The sequence below is a fragment of the Sceloporus undulatus genome, chromosome 1 (assembly GCF_019175285.1).
Source record: "Sceloporus undulatus isolate JIND9_A2432 ecotype Alabama chromosome 1, SceUnd_v1.1, whole genome shotgun sequence".
Lineage (NCBI taxonomy): Eukaryota > Metazoa > Chordata > Lepidosauria > Squamata > Phrynosomatidae > Sceloporus > Sceloporus undulatus.
Genome location: NC_056522.1, coordinates 38,374,725 through 38,401,428, shown reverse-complemented (window position 1 = coordinate 38,401,428; position 26,704 = coordinate 38,374,725). Strand labels below are relative to the sequence as shown.

The 26,704-nt window shown below is 39.5% G+C and overlaps 1 protein-coding gene across 1 annotated transcript in view; it reads left to right on the top strand.

Moving 5' to 3' along the window:
* Window positions 1-26,704, top strand: part of USH2A (usherin) — a 665,459-nt gene that overhangs the window by 274,852 nt on the left and 363,903 nt on the right. Inside the window, 2 exon segments of the mRNA XM_042475774.1 lie at window positions 12,210-12,323; window positions 22,119-22,280. Coding sequence (XP_042331708.1) covers window positions 12,210-12,323; window positions 22,119-22,280 — 276 coding nt within the window.

The following is a 26,704-nucleotide window of genomic DNA, read 5'->3' as shown; positions in this document are numbered from 1 at the left end:
CTGTTTACCCACTGCTTGCTATGGTTTCAGTTTATGGAGCTAGACTGGAATTTGATCCACCAGCTGATTTGCCTTGGCTTGGTGTATTTTTTGCCTTTTTATAGTGGGGGGGGGGGGATTTTTGCAATGATTTACCAATAAACAACTTACATTTTCTCTGCAGCATTTTCCAATCCTGCAGTGGAGATACTTCTTAGAGACATTAAATATTTCACATTTATCTTTAATTATTCTTGGACATATGCCATCTGGGCATAGTGATTCTCTATTTTCAGCCTTTTGGAATGGTTTAGAACTTCATATCTTACCAAAGCTATTTGCCTTTGTTGTTCAAACTTCCTTCTCCTTATTGTGCTTTAGAATTCCTTTCAGTGTTTAACATTCTATTTAATATTTAATACTCCCCGTTCCAAAACAAAAAACCAACCTATTTTTGTAACTTATTTGAGACTAGCCTATAGTAGATATTCTGAGCTTTGCCATCATTGTTGTTTGAGCAACCCTGAAACATTCTGGATTTGACTCTCTTGACTTTCCCTTTCAGCTGCCTTTTTACCATTCTCCTCACTTTTCAATTCTGACTTATGAAATTTGAAATTCTGGTGTCAGTTTGATTCTGATATCATCATAGCATGAATATTTGGCATTATTTTCACAAGTGTAGGTTTAGCTTTAGCACAAAATGGAAATGAGAGCCCCTGGTCATAGCTTTTCAGCCATGAGTAAATCTAATGTAAATTCATCAGAAGATAGACAGATGTCAAATCAGGGTCAGAAGTAGCACCATTGAAGTTGTCTCTAATCTTCCATTGATGGAAAGGATCAGCTTGAAAGTGCATTCAATAAGCATAAAGTAAGCATTATTGATGTTTTCAAAGTGTTAGCATCCCATGTAATTCAGGAGTGTTGGCATCTCTATTAAGCTCTTTGGCACCAGCCAATCCAGAGATCTCACCACGAAGCGTTAATGCAAAATGCATTAGCGCTTAACACCAATAAAAGTGTGACTCACTAGTGATAGAGTTTTAAAAGAGAAACAGGAACACAGAGTTTATATTATCTGCTTTCAGTGAGCAAATGTATGAATCAACCATCTAAATGCGGCATTTGCATGTTTTTAGAGCAAAGTCAGAAAGAGATATTTTCCTTCACACAAAACCTGAGCATTGTGATACCATTGTAATTTCAAACAATGCTGCAATGAATTTTTTTTACTCTGATTGTTTTTCAGGAAGGTTCTTTAAAAAATCTAGTACATTTCTGTATTTTCCATTCCCAACCCAAAATGTGTTTTCAGTCCCAGTGTGTTGTTTCTTTAACCATCTTTTGGGGAGTTGTTTCTGCTTTTATCATTTGCTATTAATTTTTAAGTAAACTGTAAGTAAGTACTTCCCAGAATTTATGCTATTCAGAACAGATTTATTTATTTATTTATTTATGCCCCACCCTTCAGTCCTAAAGGCTATCAGAGTGGCTTACAATTATTATTTTTAATTAGACCATGTACTTCTCCAAATTTTGTAATGCAGCTCTTAACTCAAAAGTACCATACAAAAATGCATGTATCACGAAAGTTTGTATACACAATTGTACCAATACTTCGTTAATGATACATATGTTAGGGACAATTGCCTATGGAAAAAGAATGGCTCTTTTCATTCATTTTTATAAATGCACACAGATTGCAAAAATTGAATAGTTACCGCTGAATATATGCAAAACTGACACAGAAGTAGGCTGATTAATCCATCCCCAATTAGGAATCACGTAATGAATACAATAAGATAGCCAGCTATAGTGATAATATCATTATTTGCCCTCAGAAAGTATATGGGCTAAGGGGGAAACACATCCCTGTTACAAAAACAACTGAGTACGCTCCTTTGTTTTACTGTGCATACTTGTCACAGTATCAAATGCCAAAGAGAGAATATTGGTCTGGTTGCCTTGGCAATATGCTTGGGCCTTGTAATCAGGAAGAACATGTACTTAGCACACCTCTATGGCAACCTCCCTGCCAAGTTTCCTTTCCCAAATGTATGTTTGCAAAGGGAGAGGTGGTGGTGCTCTGCTGTGGAGAACCTGCATAAAGGCAGAATCATAAAACTAGAACAGACCTCACAGGCCATCCAGTCCAACCTCCTGCCATGCAGGAATACACACTCAAAACACCCCCGACAGATAATCATCCAGCCTCTGTTTAAAAACCTCCAAAAAAGGAGATTTCATCATACTTTAGGGAGTGTGTTCCACTGTGAAACAACGCTTACTGTCAGGAAGTTCCTCCTAATGTTTGGGTAGAATCTCTTTTCCTGTAGTTTGCATCCATTGTTTGGTGTCGTAATCTCTGGAGCAGCAGAAAAAATACTTGCTCCATCCTCAACATGACATCCCTTCAAATATTTAAACAGGGCTATTATATCTCAGAGAGGTATTGGAACTCCATTCCCCAAGTTCTGAGCTGTTAACTAATGCTAGCGATAGTAAAAAAACATTCAATCAGAGAAGCCTTTGACACAATACAACCTATCACAACTTCTGGATCTCTGCCTTTTGCAGTGGTAAGCTTTGGGGAATTGGAAGACCAGCAACAAATGCTGGGTAGCAGCTAGACCTCTAATGTACTACTGTACTACTTGAATATTCTTATCCCTATAACAGCCACAGTTGCTATCTGCATATCAATACCAATATAAAGAACTGTTTTATGAAACAGGCAGGCTGGGAAAATAATGGGGTGTACCAGGGTCAGTGCTAAGGACTTCTACCCATGTTTTTGTTTTTGTGTGCCTTCAAGTCATTTCCAATTTATGTGTTTTAGCTGAAATTTATCTTTCTTGCGTCCTGATGTTTAACCTATCTTTTTATACATTATATTATTATATATTGCAGCAGGACCTATTTTTACTCTCCTTAGAAATGGCCTGGGGTCCCACTTTGTGCAAACCTGTTTAAATCAGGAAGCATGGAAGACCCAATTTTTCTTCATTCTGAACAATTTTATAGGTCCATCATCACAAATGACTCTATCTGCTGGCACTGCTTTTCATTTCTACATTGCCAGCATATAAGTAGCACTGATATATATCAGTTTACCATATCTAAGTGGTTTCAGGACTACAGTACAGCATTATGTCCAGTATTGGGAGCTGGATTGAATTTTAAATTGTGATCCAGTAACAAAATGTATGTATGTATGATATATGAATAGCATTTATGTTTTGTTGTTTGCTTTCTGGAAACATCTCTGGTTGACTTGCAAGTTAGCATTCAAACTTAAGAAGAACAAGCAGTGCCTTGGGAAGTCAAGGAGGCCCTGTGGTAGAAAACAGGACAAAATGAACAAGAGATGATGATACTCACTGTGCATTGTTCATAGTTTCAGTATAGCTTCTACTAAGTAACCTTATCCAAACACTCTTACCTCTCTCCTACAACTCTCTCTTACATGAAGATCCTGCTCTGTCATTAAAAGAAAATGTTAAGGAAAGCCTGAAGAGTGACCAAACCACCTATTCCTGGAAAGATCAACTCTGTAGAAGTTACTGGGTGATCTGTTAAATGTTATATCTGTCCTTTTTGGTTTTACTAAAATGTGGATCTTCAGATATTTTCTCTTTATTTCTCTTCCTGCCACCTGCTGTCTTCTAAAAAAAGCAAGCTGGCAAATGCAAATAGAGTGCAGTATTGATAAGCACAAAAAAGTGCACTTTCTTTTCTTTACATAGTTCAGTAAGCTACTTTTTCCTCCTCTCTCAGCTGCCAACCTAGCTGTTTGGCTAGCATCCACTGTAATCTGTTCTCCTTCATTATGTTAATCTGTGGGCGGAAAGATTTCTGTCATCTTCAAATCGCTTGTACAGCAATGGTAAACACCTTGGCCTGTCTGTAATTGGACAGGTGTCTGCATTGGTGTCACCCAGCTTTTAATTCAATTAAAGAACTGGCTGCTCCGCTCTCATTACCCACTCATTTCCTCTGCACTTCCAGTCAGTCAGTGAAATTTATACTCCGCGCCTGCCTATCCTGCAGAATAAAGTCGGAAGCCTCATATCATTGATGTGTGTGTGCGCACGCACACACACACACACACTAATTTTTAGCTGAGTGAATTTAATTATGCATTGTTAGAATAATATTGTGAGACTGTTATAGGTGCTTGTACTGAGTTGGGGAAACAACTTTTAATTTAAAACAAATTTTCAGGCACTGGATTTGAGACCCAAAATCTTTTGTCACAAAACACTCTTTTGGGGCCTGCTTTGCATTGCCCTGGGCATATTCAAATGCTGGGGTTCTACTGCATCATATCTAAGGGTGCATCTAAACTGTAGAAGAGTGGGACACAACTTAAGTCCTATAGCTCCACCCTATTGAATCTTGTGATTTGTAGTTTTATAAGGTCTTTGGGCTTATCTGTCAAAGAGTACTGGTGCCTCACAAAAACTACAAATCCAAGGATTCTGTAGGATGGAGCCATGACAGTTAATATGGTGTTAAACTGCATTGTTTATACAGTGTAGATGAGAGGCATGTGTAGTTTACAATAATAGCAGTTTGATATCACTTGGGAGCCAGCATGCCATAGTGATTTGGATATTGGACTAGGACTCTGAAAGACCAGGGTGTGAATTACCACTCACTCATGGAAACCCACTAGGTGACCTTGGATAAATCATATTCTCTCAACCTCAGAGAAAAGCAATTGGCAGATCTTTTCTGAACAGATCCTGCCAAGAGAAGCTTTTGATAGGTTTGCCTTAGGGTCACAATGAGTTCAAAATGGCTTGAGCGCACAAAATAAAACAAACCTATGGTAACTGCCATGGCTGTGTCCTACAGGACCCTGGGATGTGTGGATTGGTAGGGGCTTTGAACTGATTGTTGTGAAGCTCTAGCTCACTCCACTGACCTACAGCACTTGAGCTGTCTAGCAGAGATTTTTATGTGCCATTCTACAAACTATAAATCCCAGGATTTCCTAGGATTTGGTGATATAATTGTATAGCGTGGATACATCCTAGGATCTTTGATCAATATTAGGAGCCCCACGGTCATATTCCCCACACAGAGTGTGCATTGTAAAAGAGTAGATTTTACTATAGGCAACATTCATTCATTCATTCATTTTGTCATTTGGCCTGAAATGTCATATTTGAATAAACATATGGTGGTGGTGGTGGTGGTGGTGGTGATGGTGATGGTGATGGTGATGGTGATGGTGATGGTGATGGTGATGACAATAGAATCACAGAGTTGGAAGGGGCGCCATAGTCCATTGAGCCCAACCCCTTTTCAGTGCAGGAAATCCAGCTACAGCAGTGGTTCTCAAACTTTGGTCTTCCAGGTGTTTGGGACTTCAACTCCCAGGTGCTCCAGCCAGCTTGGCCAACAGTTGGAATTTTGGGGAGCAAAAGTCCAAAACATCTGGAGAACCAAAGTTTGGGAATCACTGAGCTAGAGCGTTCCCAGCAGGCAGCTATCTTGTCTCTTTTTGAAGACAACCAAAAAAGGAGGTCCCACCATCTTTCTAGCCAATTAGTTCCATTGCTGAATTGCTCTCACTGTCAAAACGTTCCTTCTAATGTTCACTTGAAATCTACCCTCCTTTAATTTCAAACCATTAGACCTGGTCCTACTGTTAACTGTTTTATTGTTTTATTGTAACATGATATTGTGTATGTTGGGGTATTTGGGTTATGTTGTTTTAATTGTTCTATTTACTTGCTGTACACCGCTGTGATCTTTGGAATAGCGGTGTAGAAATAAATTATATTATTATTATTACTCTCTGGGACAGCAGAGAACAAGCCGGCCCCCTCCTCTCTGGGACAGCCCTTGGGACATTTAATGAGTACAGTCTTTTCTTCACCAGGCTGAACAAGCCCAGCTCCTCCAACTTTTCCACACAGGTTTTGTTCTCTATATCTCTTTATCATCCTCACTGCCCATCTCTGAAATTTCTCCAGCATATGTATATTCTTCTTAAAAGGAGGCACCCTGAACTAACACAGTACTCCAGATGAGGCCTGATTAGTGCAGAATATGGAGCTTATTGCATGGCCTATGGTGTCCAATGTACCTCTTCTGGATTTGGCTCACATTCAGAAGTTAGGCTGATTTTATTACACTGACTTTTCTCTCCAAACACAGTGCTGAATTCAGACCCCGAAAGTTGTTTCTATGGCCATTTTTTCCAAACCAGAAGCTTCCGATTTGGAAAAAATGGCCGCTGAAGCAATTTATGGGGTCCAAATTCAGCACTGGAGACGAGAAGCTGTTTTGAGAGAAAAGTCCATGCAATAAAATCAGCCTAACCTCTGGATTTGAGCCAAATTTGGAAGAGGTAAGTCAGGCACCGGAGGCCATGCAATAAGCTCCTATAATAGGAATACTATCTCTCTGAGAGAGTCAGCATAGTAGTGGTTTGAACACTGAACTAGGACTCTGGGGACCATGGTTCAAATCCACACTTGGCCATGGAAACCCAGTGGGCAACCTTGGGCAACTCATACTCTGAGCCTCAGATGAAGGCAAAGGCAAATCTGCACTGAACAACTTTTGCCAAGAAAATCCCATGATAGGCTCACCTTGTGGTTGTCAGAATTGAGAAATGATGTTAAGGCACACAACAACAACATTATTTCCCTGATGATGATGAAATTTATATTCCTATCATCTTTGTCAAATAATTATAATTTCTTAAGCTGTTAACATCTATTATGTCTTCTCCATCTTTCTTTTAGTTGATATTGTTTTTGTAAATATTAATAATACCACAGGTATCAAATGTAAAAAATGCTAAAAGGATGAAAAATACAGTTTATACACAATGTAACAAGATGAATAAATAATAAGACTCACTGTATTCACATTGAACTTTCTCTGAGTGCCAGAAAATTCAATTTATGTCAACAATATTCAGATCCCTTGTCATCTTGCAGTGGTAATACTTCTGCAATGCAGCCAGATTTTGCCATTTTAAAAAATTGCAGCAAAAATTCCACTCTTTAGAAAATCCACATGGTGGATTACAGACAGTAAATCAATGGAAGGTACCACTCTTTCTGCCCAGTGAAGGGAACCTTTGGAAATAAATTAAAATCCTAACACAGACATTTTGACACAGTGACCCCATGAAACTGAATAATGTCATTTGTTAAATATGGATGTAAAGTTAAGAGTGTAGCAGCGAACTGAAATCACACCTAGCCAAAGAGGTCCACTTGATATGCAGAGTAAGTTTTCAGCTTTATTAAAATAGCTCCTGTTTAATTATTAGTAATATTTAATTTAGTATCTGTTTAGGAAGACAAACCTTGAGGCTTTGTTTTAATTTATTGGAGGAAAATGAAGGAAATGAATAAAAAACGTACAGTAGAATACCATCAAGGTTCTAAAGTAGTTCTTGTCAATCTCATTGAAAAATCACAATTGGCAGACAACATGTGAAATAAAACTCAATTACCCAGTTTTTTCTCATTATTTTAATATTTTTTAAAATGTCTGACTAGATAGTTTTAAGGTGGTGTGGTTTAATTAGATAGCTTTATGGTGAAACATTTATCTTTTCAGTTCACCTAAAAATATTATGTCTGATTATTGCAATGTGTTATACATAGGGCTGTCTTAGAATACAGTCTGGAAACCTCAGCTAGTGCAGCATAGGCTGGTTCATTACTCTCTGGGACTAGTCAATATAATTAGATTATGCCAATATTTTCCTGTTTCCACTGTCTGCCAGTCTATTTCTTAGCCCAGCTCACAATGCTGTTTTTCAACTTTGAAGTTTTAATGGGCTGGAGTCACTGAAAGAGGATCTCCTTTCATACTTACCTACAAGGACATTGAGGTGTTTGTCTGAGGCTCTATTCCATTTGCCCTCGAAAATAAGGTGAAGCAATTGGCTATAAGAGAGACTTTCCAACAATAAATTTGCATCTGTAGCATGCTCTTGCCAGAGGGGCTCACCTAGCAGCAGCACCGTAGTCTTTTTGCACAAAGTAAATAAATTTTACTTTCTCAGACATTTTAAAAACTCCTTTACCGGGACAGCTGGGTTGCTGCTGGGGCCCGGTGCAACCTTCTCCTGTGCTGCAGGCCTGGGTGCACCCAGCATACGTTGCTGGGGCCCACAGACCCACGATTTGCCGGCCAGGGAAGTTTGGAGGGCCTCCCGCTGCGACCTCAACTTCCCAGCATGCTCGGGATGCCGTTGGTCTCTCCCAATTGGCTGCCCTGGTCCTCCAGGGCAACAATTGACTGGTTGCGACAGGAGGGGGGCTCCCTTCCTCCCTCTGCCCCTCCCTCTCCTCCTGGTCAATTTAAGGCCATGTGGCTTCTGGCACCATTTTTGCCCGGCACTCCCACCCTCCCTCCCTGGGTCTGGGTTTTCTTCTCACAACTTGGGGTGGCAACATAGGTCATAGATCTGGTGGCCATGATTTCAGGGCTGCGTAGCACTGGATCCGGAGTCCTTAGGGACCCGGGAGCACTGAGGGCATGCGCTGTGGCCATTGCGGGGGCCACATCATGGCAGCGCCTCCTGGTGACTAGAGGCTTAACTGAGAATGTGTGATCGGCCAGTTGCATTTTATATAGCTCCTATGTAATCCCAAAGCCTGGCCGTGACCAGGCATTTCAGTTCATCTAGCAACCAGTGGGTTGATCGATGTTCCAGAAACAGACCTCATGCTTTGGGCCAATCCGACCTTTGCTGTTTTCTGTTTAATAACGTTGTGGCCTTTCCTCCATTCTTTGGAACTTTGTCTTTATTGGTGGCTCCCCTCCACAGCAATCTTCTGCTTTGCTGTTGGTTTTACAAACTGTAATTTTTCAAGTATTGCTATTGCCTTTATTTTATTTTTGTTTTATGTTTAATATGCTGCCTCTAATTATTGGTTCTAGCTTGTAATTTTTTATATTTCTAATGCTTTACACATGCACAGAGAAGTGTTATGTGGGTTTTGTTTTGTTTTGTTTTTTAGTGGGGTGGGCAATGACATCACTATGGTTGGTGTTACCTGATGCAATTATCTAGAAAGGACGACAGGTGTATCTGTAACATACTGCACCACCCTCCCTCCCTGTTGACCAACTGCTGCACAGCCAGATCAAAAAAAAAAAAAAAAAAGGCTGCCAGGGAGTACCTGTGGCAGCAGCCTACCCTGTCCACCCTCCCCTCCCCTCCCCTCATTCTGTCTCATTTACCTAGCCACCCACCTGTCCCCCTACCAGAAATGACTGCCAAGGGGACTGCTGGACAGTGGGGCAAGCAAGGTAATGGAAGGGGAGGGAAGAGAGCATGGCTTCTTGTTTGGACTTCTCTGCAGCCAGGACTCTCTCAGCCAAAGGAGCCAAGGCAAGGAGGAAGAAGGGGCAGGCACCAATGGCATGGCTGAAAGCCGGTGCCCATCCATTCAGACTCCTCCATAGCTGTGGCTCTTTTGGCTGAGAAAGCTAAGGCAGTGGAGAAGAAGGGTCAGGTGCTGACAGCTGTGATTATTTGCTGCTGCCACCCAACAGCCATCTGGGAAAAAGATGTGATGATGGCAAGAAGGGGGAGGTCTGGGGTTCCACAGCTGCTGGTGGCAGCAGCACCCCCCTTTTGCAGCCGGCCAGCAGCCCCACCAGACCTGGAAAGTGCATCTCACCCCACCAGTGATGGCAAAGAGAGGAGGGCCTAATCAGGTGTCATCCCCACTCTGAAATGCCACCTGGTGTAGTCTGAACCACCCACACCCCCTAGTGATACCATTTGAGGTTGGGGAGCTGCTTCTGAAGATGTTCTGAAATTCTGTTGGTTCAAAATGTGGCCACCTGTATATGAAGGCAGAAATTCAGTACCTGTATCACTTGTTTGCACCAGCTACACTGACTATCAGCCTGTGCTCTGTGACTCCTTTACATAGTCACATATTTCCCTGAAAAATGACTTTAAATATGAATAATCCTGTTAGCTTTGAAAGCTTGGTTGGACTAAGAAAGGGATCAACATGATGGACGGACGGACGGACGGACGGACAGGCATCACCACAATGTGTCAATGGATAGATAGATAGATAGATAGATAGATAGATAGATAGATAGATAGATATCACCACATTTGTGGCTATGTCTCCTCTTATTCACTCCTGTAATCACATTTTATACATATAGCTTGGATTGTTCAGAAATGGAAGGACTGGTGGATTTTCTGCTCTTTTTTTCATTTTGCAGTGGTCTTGCATTAAAAAAACAATTCCAGTTCATGATATTGAATCACATGATCATAGCTGTATTTAGTAACTGATTGATTAATGCAGATATGTGTGATTTAGCACATGGTCTTGCACATTCCATTAACTCCCAACTTCAGCCCACATTCAGCAACATAGCAACAACAGTGAGCAACCTTCTAAAGTTATTCTAAGGATTATTGAGGTCAAGTGTTACATGTGCATTCAGATCTCTAAAAGTTCTAGTACATATTATTATTGGAATTTGACAGGAAAAAGTACTTAATTTTAAGATTCACAAATGCCTTGCCAGCTATGTTCCTGAGCAAGTCGCCATAGCAAACACAAACACCTGACAGTGCTTTGAAATGTAGCCACTCAAAAGATATTTCTATTCCTGCATGATCTTTTGTTTTAATACTTTAAAAAAAAAAACACTTTCCATTTTTTTTGTGGGGTTTCTTGGGCTATGTGGCCATGTTCTAGAAGAGTTTCTTCCTGATGTTTTGCCAGCATCTGTGGCTGGCATCTGTGGCTGGTAGCAGATGCTGGCGAAACATCAGGAAGAAACTCTTCTAGAACATGGCCACATAGCCCGAAAAAACCCACAAAAAAAAAACTATGGATGCTGGCCATGAAAGCCTTCGACTCCACTTTCCATATTAATTGTCTTGGTCTCTATTTCCTGTCTGCTTTTACCATTTCTTGGGGAACAATTTTGTGCAAAGCAAAAAAGTGCAGATGGGCTACCAATATGTGAAACATATTAAAGATTGCTCACCATTTGACCTACAGTAAACCCATGAATTCGACTAAGATATTCTAAAGTTGGGAGGAAATCAATATATGAATGGTGGATTTAGACTGAGCCCAACAGATCTATTGCTGGTCTCTATGCATTAGTTGTGTCTTGCGCAAAGAACCTCTTAAGAACACATGGAGGGAGAATCAAGATTGTACCCCATGGCATTATCTCTGAAATCTTGGATACCGTGCCTTCTAGCTATATCCTGCTTTATATATACCTACATTTTGCCTGCATAGGTAGGTTCTGGGGCAACCAAGGCTGCATCTACACTGCAGAATTAATGCAGTTTGACACTGGTTTATCTGCCATGGTTTAATGCTGTGGATTTCTGGGATTTGTAGTTTTGTGAGATATTTAGCTTTCTCTCTCAGAGAGTTATGGTGCCAGAACAAAGTACAAATCCCAGGATTCCATAGGATGGGCAATGACAGTTAAAGCTGTGTCAAACTATATTAATTCTGCAGTTTGGCAGCAGCCTTAGACTTGAATGCAGTTAACATCTCTTTTATTTTGTTGTCTTTTGATATGTAATTAGCAGCTGTAGAGAAGCTCAAGCAACCAGCAAACTTGACAAGAGAGGAAGATAAAGTTTTAACTCTTTATCTCTCAACAAAAAAGGAATTTTTAAAAAGGTGCTGTTTGTATTTCAAGTGAATCTCTTCACCATGTGATTGAGGTGGCTCAGGCTTTTCCAGGCCTGACATTTCTGAAAGGGAAAAAGGGAAGGAAGGAAGGAAGGAAGGAAGGAAGGAAGGAAGGAAGGAAGGGCACATTAATTGCAGCCATGCAGCTAATGTTGCATCACGTTAGGCATTCTGTACTGTGATCTGTATCTTGCAAAAGAGGAAAGCGGGATAGAGATAATAGGCACATAATTCACATGCATGGACTGATTCATATAGGTACAGCAGAGGTGATGCCACTGGAGACAATCTGGATACTTCCCCCATGTGCTGAATTATCCCAATCTTGGAACATCTAAATAGGCCTAAGATGAAAACCTCTGACAAACATGAGTTTTTCCCCATATAGCTAACAGTACTTTTAGGTTCAACAGATTCCTGTTTATTGTGTACAATTAGGTCCACTCTTGCACTCAGTAATCTTATGGCACATCTACATGCTCCTTGATCCTTGCCTGCTGTGTACATACGCTCAAAGAGCATTGCTTCTTTCTGTTGCAGGGATGCTGACAGGCTTGCGGCCCTTTGCAAACTATGCTATAACCCTAACGGCTTGCACTTTGGCTGGCTGTACCGAGAGCTCACATGCCTTGAACATCTCCACTCCACAAGAAGGTAAAGTAATTTCAAAGGTCTTGACTTCCACATTTCAGTCATGAATAATAAAATAGGAGAGGAGCTAAATGCTGCAAAGCCATTTGCTGGAAAACCCAACCTAATTTGATGACAAAGTGCATTGCCAGGCCATAATTGCTCCATTTTTTGGGGGGTGCTAAAATGAATCAAACTCCATACCCTTTAATGACATGCATCTTTAATAGCTGTAATGCAGATTAATGGGCTTTTTAATTGCTGTTACATTGTTCATGCAAGAGCCTTGTCATTAATATGAAGCATCTGAAAGATTAATGAAAGCTTCCTCATTTTACTATGGCTCAGAAGTAAATCTAGAGACAGTCTGACTAAAAAGAATTGATTGTATGGCACAGTATGAAATTGAGAATCAAACGGTTGATTTCCATGGTCTCTTTTAACTGCTAAACACCAGCACAGGCAACAATTATTTCAGCCTGATGGAACCTCAAAATGCCAATTGGGCCATTTATTAATCTGTTGTACTTGAAACTTAAAAGTTTCAAGCATAAATTATAGTTTCTGAAGCTGGCATTAACCACAGAGCAGCAAGAAAGAGGAAATATGTTCCAGTTCAGCCAGAGAGAGAGAGAGAGAGAGAGAGAGAGAGAGCTCAGCTCAATAACTTCTGTGCATCAATTACTGAAGAAAGAGTTCTCAAAAGATTTGCAGGACATTTCTATTAAACATAAAAGAAAATAACTTGAGCCAGATTTTAAATTTATGCTAGTTTAAACCCATCGCTTCCAATACAAAACTAATATTACTTGTCGTATTGATGACAAAGTCATATCAGTAACCAAAGGAAAGACTACATTCCCTCACATTATTTTAATTGCAAAAAATAAGATTTTTTTCCCCCTGTTTCAAAAACAGGCCTTTCTGCACATTGAGACAGCCTTCTATGGGGTGTATTTATACAGTAGGAAATTCTAGTTTGGAAATCTTACCTCAAATTGAGTCAAGAGCAAAAGATAGTAACATTAGCTCACTATCTAATGAATCAGTGTTTATATGCTATGTTATCTGTGTGCAACTGCAGTTGCCACTGGATAAGAGATTGTAAAATTTTCCTACATTCAGTTTATTACATTATCAGCCATTTTAGGTCATTGTGTCTTTTTATCCTAGATACGTATTTGACACAGAAATGTAAACTGTATGCTCCAAAGAATTGGGATTCGTCTCTCCTTTTTTCTCTAGCAGGAACAATTGCCCTCCAGCTGCTTTTAGGTGGGAGTATCTCTTAATATCTGTTTCAGTCCACCATCTGGAGGGCTGCACAATCCCCTGATTTATACAGTGGACAAAGAAAAAACAGGATAGGTTTCTAATTGTTTTATTTAATGAATTTATACCTCACCTTTTCACAGTATTGGACCCAAAGAAGCTCACAATATGAGTTAAAATCAAATGCAGTTAAAGCAGCAGATAATACAAAAATTATAAAGCAAATGGATAAAATGTCATATTAAAAACATGAGTTCAAAGGTAATAATGATAAACACACAGACCATTCCAATTAAAAAAAACTTTTCTAATGGTCAGATAACAGTTGAGGGACTTGGTAGATCTTTACCTGCCAGTAGAAAGAGAATAGAAAAGGGCCCAACTTAGCTATATTTACACTGCAGAATTAATGCAGTTTGATACTGCTTTAACTGCCATCACTCAATATTATAGAATCCTGGGATCTGTAGTTTTGTGAGATATTTAGCATTCTCTATCAGAAAGCTCAGATGCTACAACAAATTACAAATCCCACGATTCCACAGGATGACACCATGACAATTCAAGTAGTGTCAAACTGCATTAATTCCATAACGTGGGAGTAGCTGCCGAAAAGGTTGTCTCACATGTCCTCACTAGTCATCTCTCTGATAGTGGTGAGGCTGAGTAAAGACCTTCATTTAGGATCTTAAAACTCATGTTGGCTCACATAGGGAAATAATGACTGGCATCCTGTCAGTATTTATTATGTCATAAGCAAGACGTAAGATAGCCCAAGGATTGAAATTCATGTTTACAATTATGGAACCATGGCAACAACTGCAAATGTTTCCCAAGCAGTGTGACACATCAGCCAAAAAAGCCAGTGCAATTTTAAATTGTATCAACAGGATCACAGTGACTCTTTAATTAGAGATAAATGTGAGGAACAACATTAGGCAGAAAAATAAATAAATGTACAAATACAGAATCAGTGATACCAGGCTTGACAGCAGAACATGTGAAAAAGATCTAGGCCCTTGATTTTAAGGTATTAGAATCAATGTGAAGCATCACTCAAAAAAGCCAATGCAATTTTAGGCTGTACCAAAAGGACTATAATGTTTATATTGAGGGAAGTAATGGTACCACTTTATTTTGATTTGCTCAGATATCCCCTGGAACATGGGCGCTACACAGACCAGCCTATAGTGTGCCCTTGTCACGTGCTAGGGGTTGGCCGAGGGCCCACCGCCCATACGTGCTACACCCCAAGGGTGTCAAAATGACGGCGCCCTGTACACACGGGCACTGCCATTTTGACGCGATGGAAGCTTAGCGCCCGCACACTGTAGTGTCACAATCACGCCGCAAGAAGAACCCACTTTTTGCGGGTTCTTTTTGCAGCACGAGGAAGCCACGTGGTTTGTCCGCTGCGGCTCCCTCATGCAGCAAAACAAGGCGCCGGCAGACCACCCTTTTTGGGCAGTCTGTATCCCGCCATGGTGTCCAATTCTGGGTACCACAGTATAAAGCAGGATATTGGCAAGCTGTAATGTGCCTAGAGCAGGGCAACCAAGCTGGTAAAAAGTCTGGCGACTAGGCCTTACAGGGACAGCTTAGGGAGCTGGGTATGTTTAGCCTGGAGAAGATAAGATTGAGAAGTGACATGATAGCTATGTATGTATGTATGAATGGATGGATGTATTTTATATCCTGCTTTTCTCTCAGAGAGGAACTCAAGGTGGCTCACGGATTAAAAAAAACCTTTACAATAAAAACTTTACATTAGATTTTACAATAAAAGAATAAAAATGTTATTTAGAAGGAGGAAGCTTATTTTCTGCTGCTCCAGAAAGTAAGACATGAACTAGTGGGTTCAAATGACAATAAAAGAGACTCTGGCTAAACATTAGGAAGAACTTACTGATATTAGGAGTTGTTTAACAGTGGAACGGACTACCTTGAAAGGTTGTTTTGGCCTGTTACAGACTGCCAAAATAAAGCTGCTTCAGGACTCTTTGGAGGTATGCTATTTAAATGATGCATGGGTCCTAAGAGTCCGGAGGTCGCGCCAAAGCCACACTCCATTCCTAAGCACTGGAGTGCAGCTTTGGTGCAGCTTCCGGATTCTTAGGGTGTATGCATCATTTAAATAGCATACCTCCAAAGAGATCCGAAGCAGCTTTATTTTGGCAGTCTGTAACAGGCCATAATCTCCTAAATTAGAGTCTTTAAACAAGTTTTTTGATGACTAGTTCTCAGGAGTGCTTTATATTCTTGCATGGCAGGGAGCTGAGTGAGATTTTTCTTGCAGTCCCTTCCAACTTCATGAGTCTAAGAAAAGTAAGAGAGCAATCCTCTCTATAATTTACACTGACTATAAAGCAAAACCAGTGCCATTGGCTGATATACATATTTCTATTAGTCTGAAAGAAGTGACACTCAAGGGAAGTCATCAGATCACCCTCTATGTCCATTCCTTGCTGAGAAATGTTCTCTTTCCTGGAGGGTTTAGTGTCCATGGCACAAGATGACAATGTACAAGCTAAGGAGATTATCAGACACGAGGGGGGAAAGCAGGGAGTAAAGGTCATACTCCTGACAAAGTCACACGATCATGCTGAAGATTTTCAGACACATCATGCTTATCCAGGACTTAACCCAGGAAAATCCAGGAATGCTTCTGCAACAAACCATTCATGGGGAAGTCTTGGGAATGGTTTGTTGCTGGAGCATTCCTGGATCTTCATGGGTTAAGTCCTGGATAAGTGTGATGTCGTCTGAAAATTTTCAACACGATCACGTGACTTTGCCTCGAGTATGCCATTTTCTTCCCCGATTTCCCCTTGTCTGATAATCTCTTCTGTTCTTTCTTAATTATCTTTGCAAGATGGATAACTTTTTAAATGTCTGCTAGCTTCATGTACACGGATTCAAGCATACACAGTTTGAAAATGTTAAAAAAAAGTATAAATTTCAAATGTCAAACCGTGATTTTCTTTTTTTTTTTTCCATAACTTTTTATTGAGTTTTACCATCTATTGCCAACATAACATACTTCAAAATATTCCACATATTCTCTTTGTTTTTACATTCTAACAGTACTTTATACCGACAATCTTTAGCATTATTGTTGCCCCACTTCCCTTCCCCAAATCTAGAATTCAACTTAATCATTATAACACAGAGCAGTTCTTGTGACACTTCTATAAGTACAGTTACAGTACTATATTATTACCTTCCTCCCACCCTTAACTTATGTTACAGTAGACTAATTGTTATTGTATTTCCTTCTGTTTGTTGTATCTTTATCAACTCAAAAGCTTAAAGGTATCCCCTTCAGCTTGAAACATTCTTTCTTGTTACTTTACTACTCCAAGTTCCTTCTTAACTTTCCTATTTTCTGGTCTTGCTTACAAGCTTCTTATACAAGATTTAGCATTTAGGCTTACAAATCTAGGTAAACAAGGCCTATTTTATCAATTATTTTTTTTATATCATATAATTTCCTCAATATTTGAAGCCCAGTTTACAACATTACCCCACGTCTTTTTCAGATATTTCATCACCTTTTCCCAACATGCTCTCCAATTATCATTATTTTCCTCTTGTAATTTATGTGACAGTAAATCCAATTCCATCATCTCATAAAGTTTCTCCTGCCACTCTTCTATTTCTAGATTTTCCTCAGATTTCCAATGTTTAGCAAATGTCAGTCTGGCAGCTGCCAACATATAAAACAAAATTTTCCCATACCTGATTTCATCTTTTTCTTCTAACATACATAGCAACATTGTTTCAGCTCTTAATGTTAATTTAACTCCCAACATTTTATCAATTTCAACTTGTATTGCTTTCCAAAATTTCCTTGCCTTATTACAAGTCCACCATAAATGATAATAAGTCCCTATCTCTTTTTGACAGTTCCAGCACATCTTCTTTCCCGTTTTGTACATATTGGCTATTTTGACTGGTGTTAGGTGCCATCTATACAAGATTTTAAAGTAGTTTTCTTTTACATATTGAGACATTGAATATCTCATTCTTTTAGTCCATGCCTTCTCCCATTGCGACAATTCAATTGATCTCCCACAGTTTTGTGCCCATTTGATCATTGAGTCTTTAACAATTTCCTCTTCCGTAAACCACTCCAACAATTTTTTGTAAATTTTGGAAATTGTTTTAGACTCAGAGTTCCAGATGATTTCTTCCGTCTCATTCTTGGAATTAGAGAAGCCAACCTGTTTCTTATCTACTTTATGTCTACAGGTAAGTTGCCTATACAAAAACCATCCTATGTCCCAACCCTCCTGTTTTAATATTTCTTGAGTTTTAATGGATCCATCCTTGTTTAATAAATCTTTATACCTAATCCAAGACTGATTTTTCTTTGGATCATAGCAAAATAATGCCTCATGTGGAGACAACCACAAGGGAAGTTTGGGACATATACGTTTTTTATACTTATTCCAGACCCTAAATATTGAAGCACGAATGTAATGGTCATTAAAGCTTCTATTAGCTTTTATTTTCCCGTAGAACAAAAAGCCATGCCATCCAAATCTAATGTTCGTACTCTCTAATTTCAGTAATTTACTATTTTTTAACATGATCCAATCTTTCAGAAAAGTTATGGCACAAGCTTCAAAATATAATTTTAGATTAGGGAGGGCAAAACCACCTCTTTCCTTAGCATCGTATAGTATTTTAATTCTAATTCTGGGTTTTTTCCCCGCCCATACGAATTGTGCCAGTTGTTTCTGCCAATCTTTGAAGATTTTTTCATGTTTGATAATGGGGATACATTGAAAAAGAAAGAGTAGCTTAGGAATCACCAGCATTTTAACTGCAGATATCCTTCCTAGCATTGAGAGATTCATTGTCACCCAGTTTTTCATATCCTTTTTGATTTCCGCCCATTTAGTCAAATAGTTGTTTTTAATAAGATTTGAATTCTTATTTGTAAGAATCACACCCAAATATCTCACTTTTTCAGAAATCTTAAAGCCTGATTTTTCGGAAAATCTATTCTGATCATATTTGTCCATATTTTTTGTAATCACCGCTGATTTTTCTAAATTGATTTTTAACCCAGCTATTCTTTCAAATTTTTTAAGGTGTTGTATTAATTTATCACAACTAGCTATTGGGTCTTCCAGTGTAATTACAATATCATCAGCATAGGCCCTTGTTTTTAGACATTCCCCTTTAAACTTAATTCCAGTAATCTCTTGGTCATCTCTCAAATTACTTAATAAGGTCTCCAACACCAAAATGAACAGTAGTGGAGGACAAACCGTGATTTTCCATTTTTTATAAGGGGCACCATTTGGTACGTCATTATATTTAATGGGACTTGAGCATACACGGATTTTGTTATACACGGGGGATCTTGGAATCAAACCCCAGCATATAACAAGGGTCCACTGTATATTGTAACAACTGGAAAGAGAGTAGACTATATGTTTTAAGGGTGAAGTTCAGAGAGTTCTAGTAGCTAAAGATTGCTATACTGAGTTACTGACAAAACACTGAGACAGACATGACAGGTTGTGGGTAGCCAAGGCTGAAATTAGGATTTCTAGGTTTGGGTTTAGTAGGAACACTGCAGTCACCCCTCCACATTTGTGGCTGTCAGGAGTCAAAGACCCCTGTAAAACTGGAAAAACTGTGAATAGCACCCCCCCCCCATGAATGATAAAGAGTCCTCTCCCACGAAGAGTACCATTCATAACTCTCTTTGCAAACTTGAAACACATCGCCTCCCCCACATTTCCAAACTTTCAATGTGATGTTAGCAGCCATGGCTGCAAAGGATCCACCTTCTCTCTTATTCTTCCTTCTTCTCCTCCCGGCCAGACAAAAGCAGCAATGTATCTTCCCCAATTTGACAGATTTTGCATTTGCTTCATTTCCAACATCATTCCACTCTGAATCCACTGTTTGCAGCCATCACCCTAAAGGGAAGGTACAGTATTGCTTTTATCTGGCTTGGAGAAAAAAAGGGAGGAGGATGGGGGAGAAGTTGGATTCTCCCAGGGCTGGCTGCAAGCATCACATTCAAAGGGAAGGTCTTTGGGAATGAAGAAAATGCAAAGTTTGGCAAAGCAGGGGAATAAATGGTGTTGGTTTTGGCTAGCTGGGAGTAAAGGTGAGTAGGAGGGGAGGTGAAGAGGTTAAGCAGTAGCTACAAAGTAATGAATAGTCAAAATAGCAAATCTGAAAACTGAAAATGTGGAGGGCTGACTGTACTTGGAATATGAGGCCTGTATTGGAACAAGACTGTTGTGTTTTTCGGAACCCCTTTTTCTGCATTTCAGGTTTTGTTACAGCACCAAGGTGTGAAAGCAAGAAAGTGTCATTGCATATGGGTCCTTCACTTCCATCATGATGTGGTTTTTATAGTGTATATCCATTGTTTATATAATTCTGTTCTCATATACCACTCATGGCATTTAGTCCCAGAACATCATTTTGACATGCATCCTTTGAATACATTTGCAGTGGGACTGCTGTAGATGCTGTTACTAAGTCCAATTCCAAATCCTTAAATCTAGTTAGGATCTCCTATATTCTTCTAAATGCAGTCATTATTCCTTTAGTGAATTGATAAGTTAATGCTCCACTACCATTTGTCAATTAAATCAGATTATTTCTGGATGCCTTTGAAAAACAAAAATAAATTGTAAAAACATAAATATGAAATGCTGGTATTATCATGTACTTTGTTGAATATGATAATTTTTTTGGGGGGGGATTTCCTGTAAAACATTTATCTCTTATTTATCTCTTCAGAATGTATGCAATAGTCAAAACAGGCATTCTATAGTTGATTCTGAAAATCATCTCATTTATGCAGATGCACTGTATTGTATATAATGATTTTTTTTCCTTCACAAAAATCAAAGAAAGCCATGGGGAACTTGTGTTTTATCCCTCAGAAGGATTGGACACAAAGTCAATGTAAGCAGTTTCTATTCTGGGATCCTCATGTTGCATGCATAGCAACAATACATTGATGATACAGAAGACTGACAACAATCATACCCTCCAGCTTTCAGCATTTCCCCATTGAATCATTCATCATTTAGCATGCACATTGCCAACCAATATTGGCTGATGCTACACAAATGGCTCATGAATGATCAGACTGTCTGCTCAGATCCACAGCTTACAACAATGATAGAATGTAGAGGACATCAACAGCACTGAGAGGGCTGGAGTTCAGTGGCTTTAGAAAGAGCTATTAACAAGTTTTCTTCAAAGTTGAAAATGCCCTTCCCCAGTCCATGCAAGACCTTCCTTGTTACTCCTTTAAATAACAGATCCCCAGACGTACCTGGGTCTCCACTTGCAGGTCTGTAGGGAGGAGCAGCAGCTACCATCTTCCAGCCCACCCCTGCCTCACTAGCTGCTTGGTGGTTATTCATGGAAGAGGCAGGATACAGGTTCATATTCTGCATTGCTGGGCATTCATCATGACTTGCCATTTGGACCAGATTTCAACAATCTTCTCTCCAGTATGCCTGTGGAGCACTTAAAGGTACTCCATTTAGGTGGCTGTGCTTAATCAACTCTAATTTTCCTCACTGTTTCTTCCTGGCACCTGTTCTTGTTGTTCCTGAAATGTTTTTCGTTGTCACCATCATCTGGTTCACTTTTTGATCTATTTCTTCTGTTGTTGTCTTGTCAATCTGCCTTATCGCAGTTTTGGAAAGTACATGCTCTCCAACTGTCTGAGTTTGGCAGGTGCAATACCAATTAATCCTCTGATGTCTTATCTTTCCAGCTGCTTTTAAAAAGTCCCAGTTTCTCTTTCCTCCTCCAAATTCTCCCCTTTGCTTTCCTTATTTCGAGTGTTATAAACTTTCAAAGTGCAAAAGCAGTTTGCCCTCAACTTGAGGGGGGCAGGAGAATAGAGGAAGGGGATAGTCTTGTGTTTCCCAGTTGGCTCAGATAATAGTAGAATGCTGCCATCTCTCTTAGCTTGTGTATTCTTCCTTATTAACAATGTCAAATATCTTGACCACTTGGTGACATGTATCCCAGTTTTCGTCTGTGTCAGTCCACAGTTCTCTCAAGCGATGGGTTGGGGAGACAGGTTCTGTCAGTTGGCAGGCAAGTTGTTTGGTACCCAAATCCACCTGATGTTACTAATAGAAGTTGTGGACATGTTTGTTCCAATGACATGTGGAGTTGAGTGGCGCTGGGTTCCTCCCTTTTCCATCTTCTATGAACTTCTGAATCTGCAAATAGGTATTTTGTACAAAAATGAGTATGCTGGTACTTCAGTAGGATTTTATATCAGCATATTGTATTATTTATTTCTTGACTTTATATATTTGTTAAAATGGAAGGTGTAGAATAGATATTTTAAAAATACATTTTAAATATATTTTAATTTTATTTTTAAATATTGAAAAGCATTAAAACATATGTGATGGGATACAAATGTAATACATAAATGTGCAAGTAATCTGACATGTTTTAGTTTTCAGTGTCTGTACTTGTTTGAATGTAAGCCTGTATTTGCATTATAAAGTTTCTTTCCATTTCTTTCCATAGCGCCACAAAATGTCCAGCCACCCGCAGCTATTTCATTCCCTACATCTTTGTTCCTGAGTTGGGCTCCACCAAAAACACCAAATGGGATTATAATAAAATACTCTTTATACATGGATGCTCAACTAATCTATACTGGAAATGAAACCAAACATATTGTCAGGGGTGAGTTGCCTTGGAACCCATATATTGTTTATCTTTTATTTACAAATACCGTATTTTCCGGCGTATAAGACGACTGGGCGTATAAGACGACCCCCCAACTTTTCCAGTTAAAATATAGAGTTTGGGATATACTCGCCGTATAAGACTACTCCTCTTCCAAATAATTTTTTTTAAAAAACCTCAAATTTGATTTCAATATGGTAATTTTAATTCAAATGCTTATGACATGCAGGTACTTAACAGGAAAACTTGTTGTATACAAAGCCTGCTTGGATTGGACAGCTCTCCCTGCCTGCCCAGCCCTCCCTGTCTCCAAGATTTTCTTCTACCATACTTGTACAGCACTGCCCTTGCTGCTTTCATATGTTTGCCACATACAGAGGGGATGTGGCTGCGGATGTTTTTGAGCTCCCCTTACCATATGTGGCAACCATAGATTCTCCAGTCTGGCTCAGATGTTTCAGCACCTGCCCTGTAAGATGAAATCCGGCGTATATATGTGTATAATTACAGCACTTTAGAAATAAAGTTTAATAATAATAATAGTATAAGACAACCCCTGACTTTTGAGAAGATTTTCCTGGGTTAAAAAATAGTCTTATACTCCAGAAAATACTGTATTTATAAACTGCTTAGATCGAAAAACTGCCAAGCGCCGAACACCAATATGAAAACATAAAGAGATGCACTGTACAAATTAGTATACAATATTTATGCAGTCTGGGATATAGCTGTTTTATTGGATTATACAAAGTTTTGCATAAATGGATATCTTCCAGAGCAAGACATTTAATGTTGTAGCATCCACTATGTGCAATGCCATTACCTCAGAAATTTGATATTTTGTCATGAGCGTGACCTGTGCTATCAGGCAGATAGGTTTTAGAGTTCTTTTTAGCATCATTTCCGAACATTAACAGCTGTCCAGTGATGTAGAAAATGTTAATTTGCATTAAGAAACCCTACTTGATTGTCTCACTTTAGCTTGGAGTTCAAGGCTGTGAAAAGATGACAGTGTGGGGTGGGTGGGGACGGTAAGATTTCCTTTTTGCAATTTGCTTTTTGGGACAAAAGATGGGCCACTTGGGCATGCCTTTGTTTGCTTCTTCGCTATGCAACCCTTAAGGCAGGGGTAGGCAATCTTTTTGAGCCGGGGGCCGGGTTGCTGTCCCTCAGACAACTGGGGGGCCGAAGCCAAAAAATAAATAATTAAATATTATATATATATATATATATATATATATATATATATATATATATATATCAGGACAAATGTAGGATAAAATTTTCAAATAGAAGACACTTTTTTTAAAAAAATGGAGGACACGCGAAAAAATTTGCTGATTTTTTAAAAAATGTTAATATAAATGCATGTTTCTGAGGCTTCTATAGACAATTGCCCCCCCAAAGGCCCCGGCGGCAATCGGTGGCAGGACCGGGCTGGGGCCGGTCCCAAGGCCTCGCCGGGCCGCATCCGGCCCGCGGGCCGCAGGTTGCCTACCCCTGCCTTAAGGAGTCATATTCCACAGGCCTTGCCCCAGGGAGGGAGAGTGAAATCTAGCTCAGCCAGTCTTGGAGAACTGGATTGTCAGCCAAGGGATAGTATAGATACATTTAGTTGACAAGGTCACTATTCTATAAGTTGCTGCAAAGGGATGCCAGAACCATCAGCTAAAAGTCTGGAATGCTTCCCCTGCTAACTCTTTTTTCACCAGTAAAGATTATCATAGTGTTATCTTATACTCTATCACCCCACTTTTTCAGCCACTTTAAAAATGTCCTTCTCCCACTTTCCTCCTATTTTTTCAGATTACTTCAATTGATGTAGACTGAGTTCCAGGAACAAATGACTAAATTTGCAATTCTATACATACTTGTCTAGACATCCAGTTGAATTTGATAGGGCTAACTCTGAAGGAGGCATATATAGGATTGTATTGTCTTAACTATAGTGTAAAAGGAGGAAACAAGCTGCAACATTTTCCATCAAGTTTTAAAGCCTTGTGCATGCTAGAGAGATCTATGTATATCTACAGGAGCACCAAGTCCATTTTTGGAGAATGATCATTAGGAGCCACTGCCTGGAGCTTTGGAACCCCACCATTTATTTATTTATTTATTTGTTCTGCAGCATTTATGAGTCACATTTTCCATTAACTAGGAGAAATCAAAGTTAGATGTAACATGCAAAACAAATAGGTGATTGTCTAAATAACATTGTAAGGCACACATGTAAAAGGGCAGGGAGGGAGACAAAGCAGTTTACATCTAACAAAAGTTACATGGTATAACAAAGAACCAGCAGGTATCAACAACAACCAGCATTCCTTTCACTGGCAAAGGTTATAAAGAGTAAACCAAGAAATTTTTTTGTGTGTGGCTAGTAGCATCTTTATGCCCTGCTGTTTTGTCCTCCCACCACCTCATAGTAGCTTTATCTTTCAAAGATAATACAGTTGGTCATATTAATAATAATAATAAATAAATAATAAAATTTTTATTTTTATCCCGCCCTTCCAGGGATCAGGGCGGCTAACAACAAGATTAAAATACATACAGTGCAGGAAAAGTTAAAACCATAGAACACAATAACAAATAAAAAGCCCCTATAGCCCAACCTCATGGCCACGGAAGAGGAGGGAGGCCCACAGGATATTTATTCGGGGAATGCCTGCTGGAATAGGAAGGTTTTGAGATCCTTCCTAAATTGGGCCAGGGTGGTAGATGAGCGGAGCTCAGTGGGCAGCTTATTCCAAAGGGCTGGGGCAGCTATGGAAAAAGTCCTCCGCGAGGTGGAGGCTAATCTGGCCCCAGGCACCTTCAGTAGTTGCTGCCCAGACGTTCTGAGGGTGCGAGGCGGAATGTACGGGGAGAGACGGTCCGTTAGGTATCCTGGGCCCAAGCCATTTAGGGCTTTATAGGTAATAACCAACGCCTTATATTGAGCTCGGAAGCGAATGGGCAGCCAATGGAGGTCCCTAAGAACCGGTGTTATATGGCTGGTCCTGGGAGCACCCATTGTGAAAATATTAATTTTTTTTTGCAGCTCTCTTTTCAAATGAGGGAATGTTAGATTGTCACTCTTATCCCCCAAACTCTTAAACTAAAATACTTGAGACAATTGATTCCCACAGATGTTCAGCCACTTACTTTACAATGCTTGGATTTAAGTATATTCATAATATAGTCCAGAAGAAACACATACGCAGGTGGAGAAGAAAATGGTTTGATGGACAGGTGGTAAAGGAACTGCAGTATGGTTTTTATATTAATTTAAGGTGTTTGGTTTTTTTAAAAAAATCTATATATGTATTATATTATTATTATTATTATTACTATTATTATAGTTTATTTCTATAGCGCTGTAAATGTACACAGCGCTTTACATACAAATAATCAAATCAATAAAAATATAAAACCTGCCAATGGCGTACAATCTATAAAATACATACAAACAATAAGTAACAATATAAAATAGAATTAGTTAAAAAGTGGGCAATATTTAAAACATCAACATCCACTATCTAATCAAATTTCACATAATTATTCACACAGTGCCTAGGAACACTTCCCTGAACAGATTTAACTCAGATTTAAAAGTGGTTGAAGAAGTGATGAGCCGTGTTCATGGGGGAAGAAGGTTCCAGGAGTGAGGGGCAGCAAGTGAAAAGGGATGAATCCGGGACGGGGCAGTGAAGATCCTAGGCTGGAACAGCAGACCTTGACTACTAGAACAGAGGGTACGAGTAGGAATGTAAGGAGAAAGAAGATCAGATAAATAAAGAGGGGCCAGTCCATGCAGAGCTTTAAAAGTTAAGAAGAGAAGCTTATACTGGATATGGAAGGGAAAGGGGAGCCAGTGCAGGGATAATAATAAAGAAGAAACATGGTCAAAGCGGTATGTGGATGTAATGATGCATGCCACTGAATGCTGAATGGAAATTAAAGGACAAAGATGAGACAGAGGAAGCCTTGCCAGAAGGAAGTTGCAGTAATCTAGTCAGGAGACTACCAAGGCATGGACCAGAAACTCTTGGCAGTGGAGGTTGAGAGAAATGGACGGATTTTGGCAATGTTGTAAAGAAAGAATCTACAGGCTTTGGCTGTTGCCTGAATGTGGGGGGGGGGGTGAAAGATAAAGAAGAATCAAAAGTGACACCAAGACTACGGGCCTCCTGGACTGGTCAAATAGAAATGTCATCAACAGAAACAGAAAAGGAGTAATGAAGGGTTTACTTAGGTGGAAAGATAAGAAGCTCCGTCTTAGACATGTTGAGCTTCAAACGCCGATGGCGCATCCACTGTGAAACAGCTGTGAGACAAGGTGAAATTTGCTGTTCAAGCCCTGGAAAAAGGTCAGGGGTGGAAAGATACAGCTGAGTGTCATCGACATATAGATGATAGGAAAAACTAAAAGAGCTGAT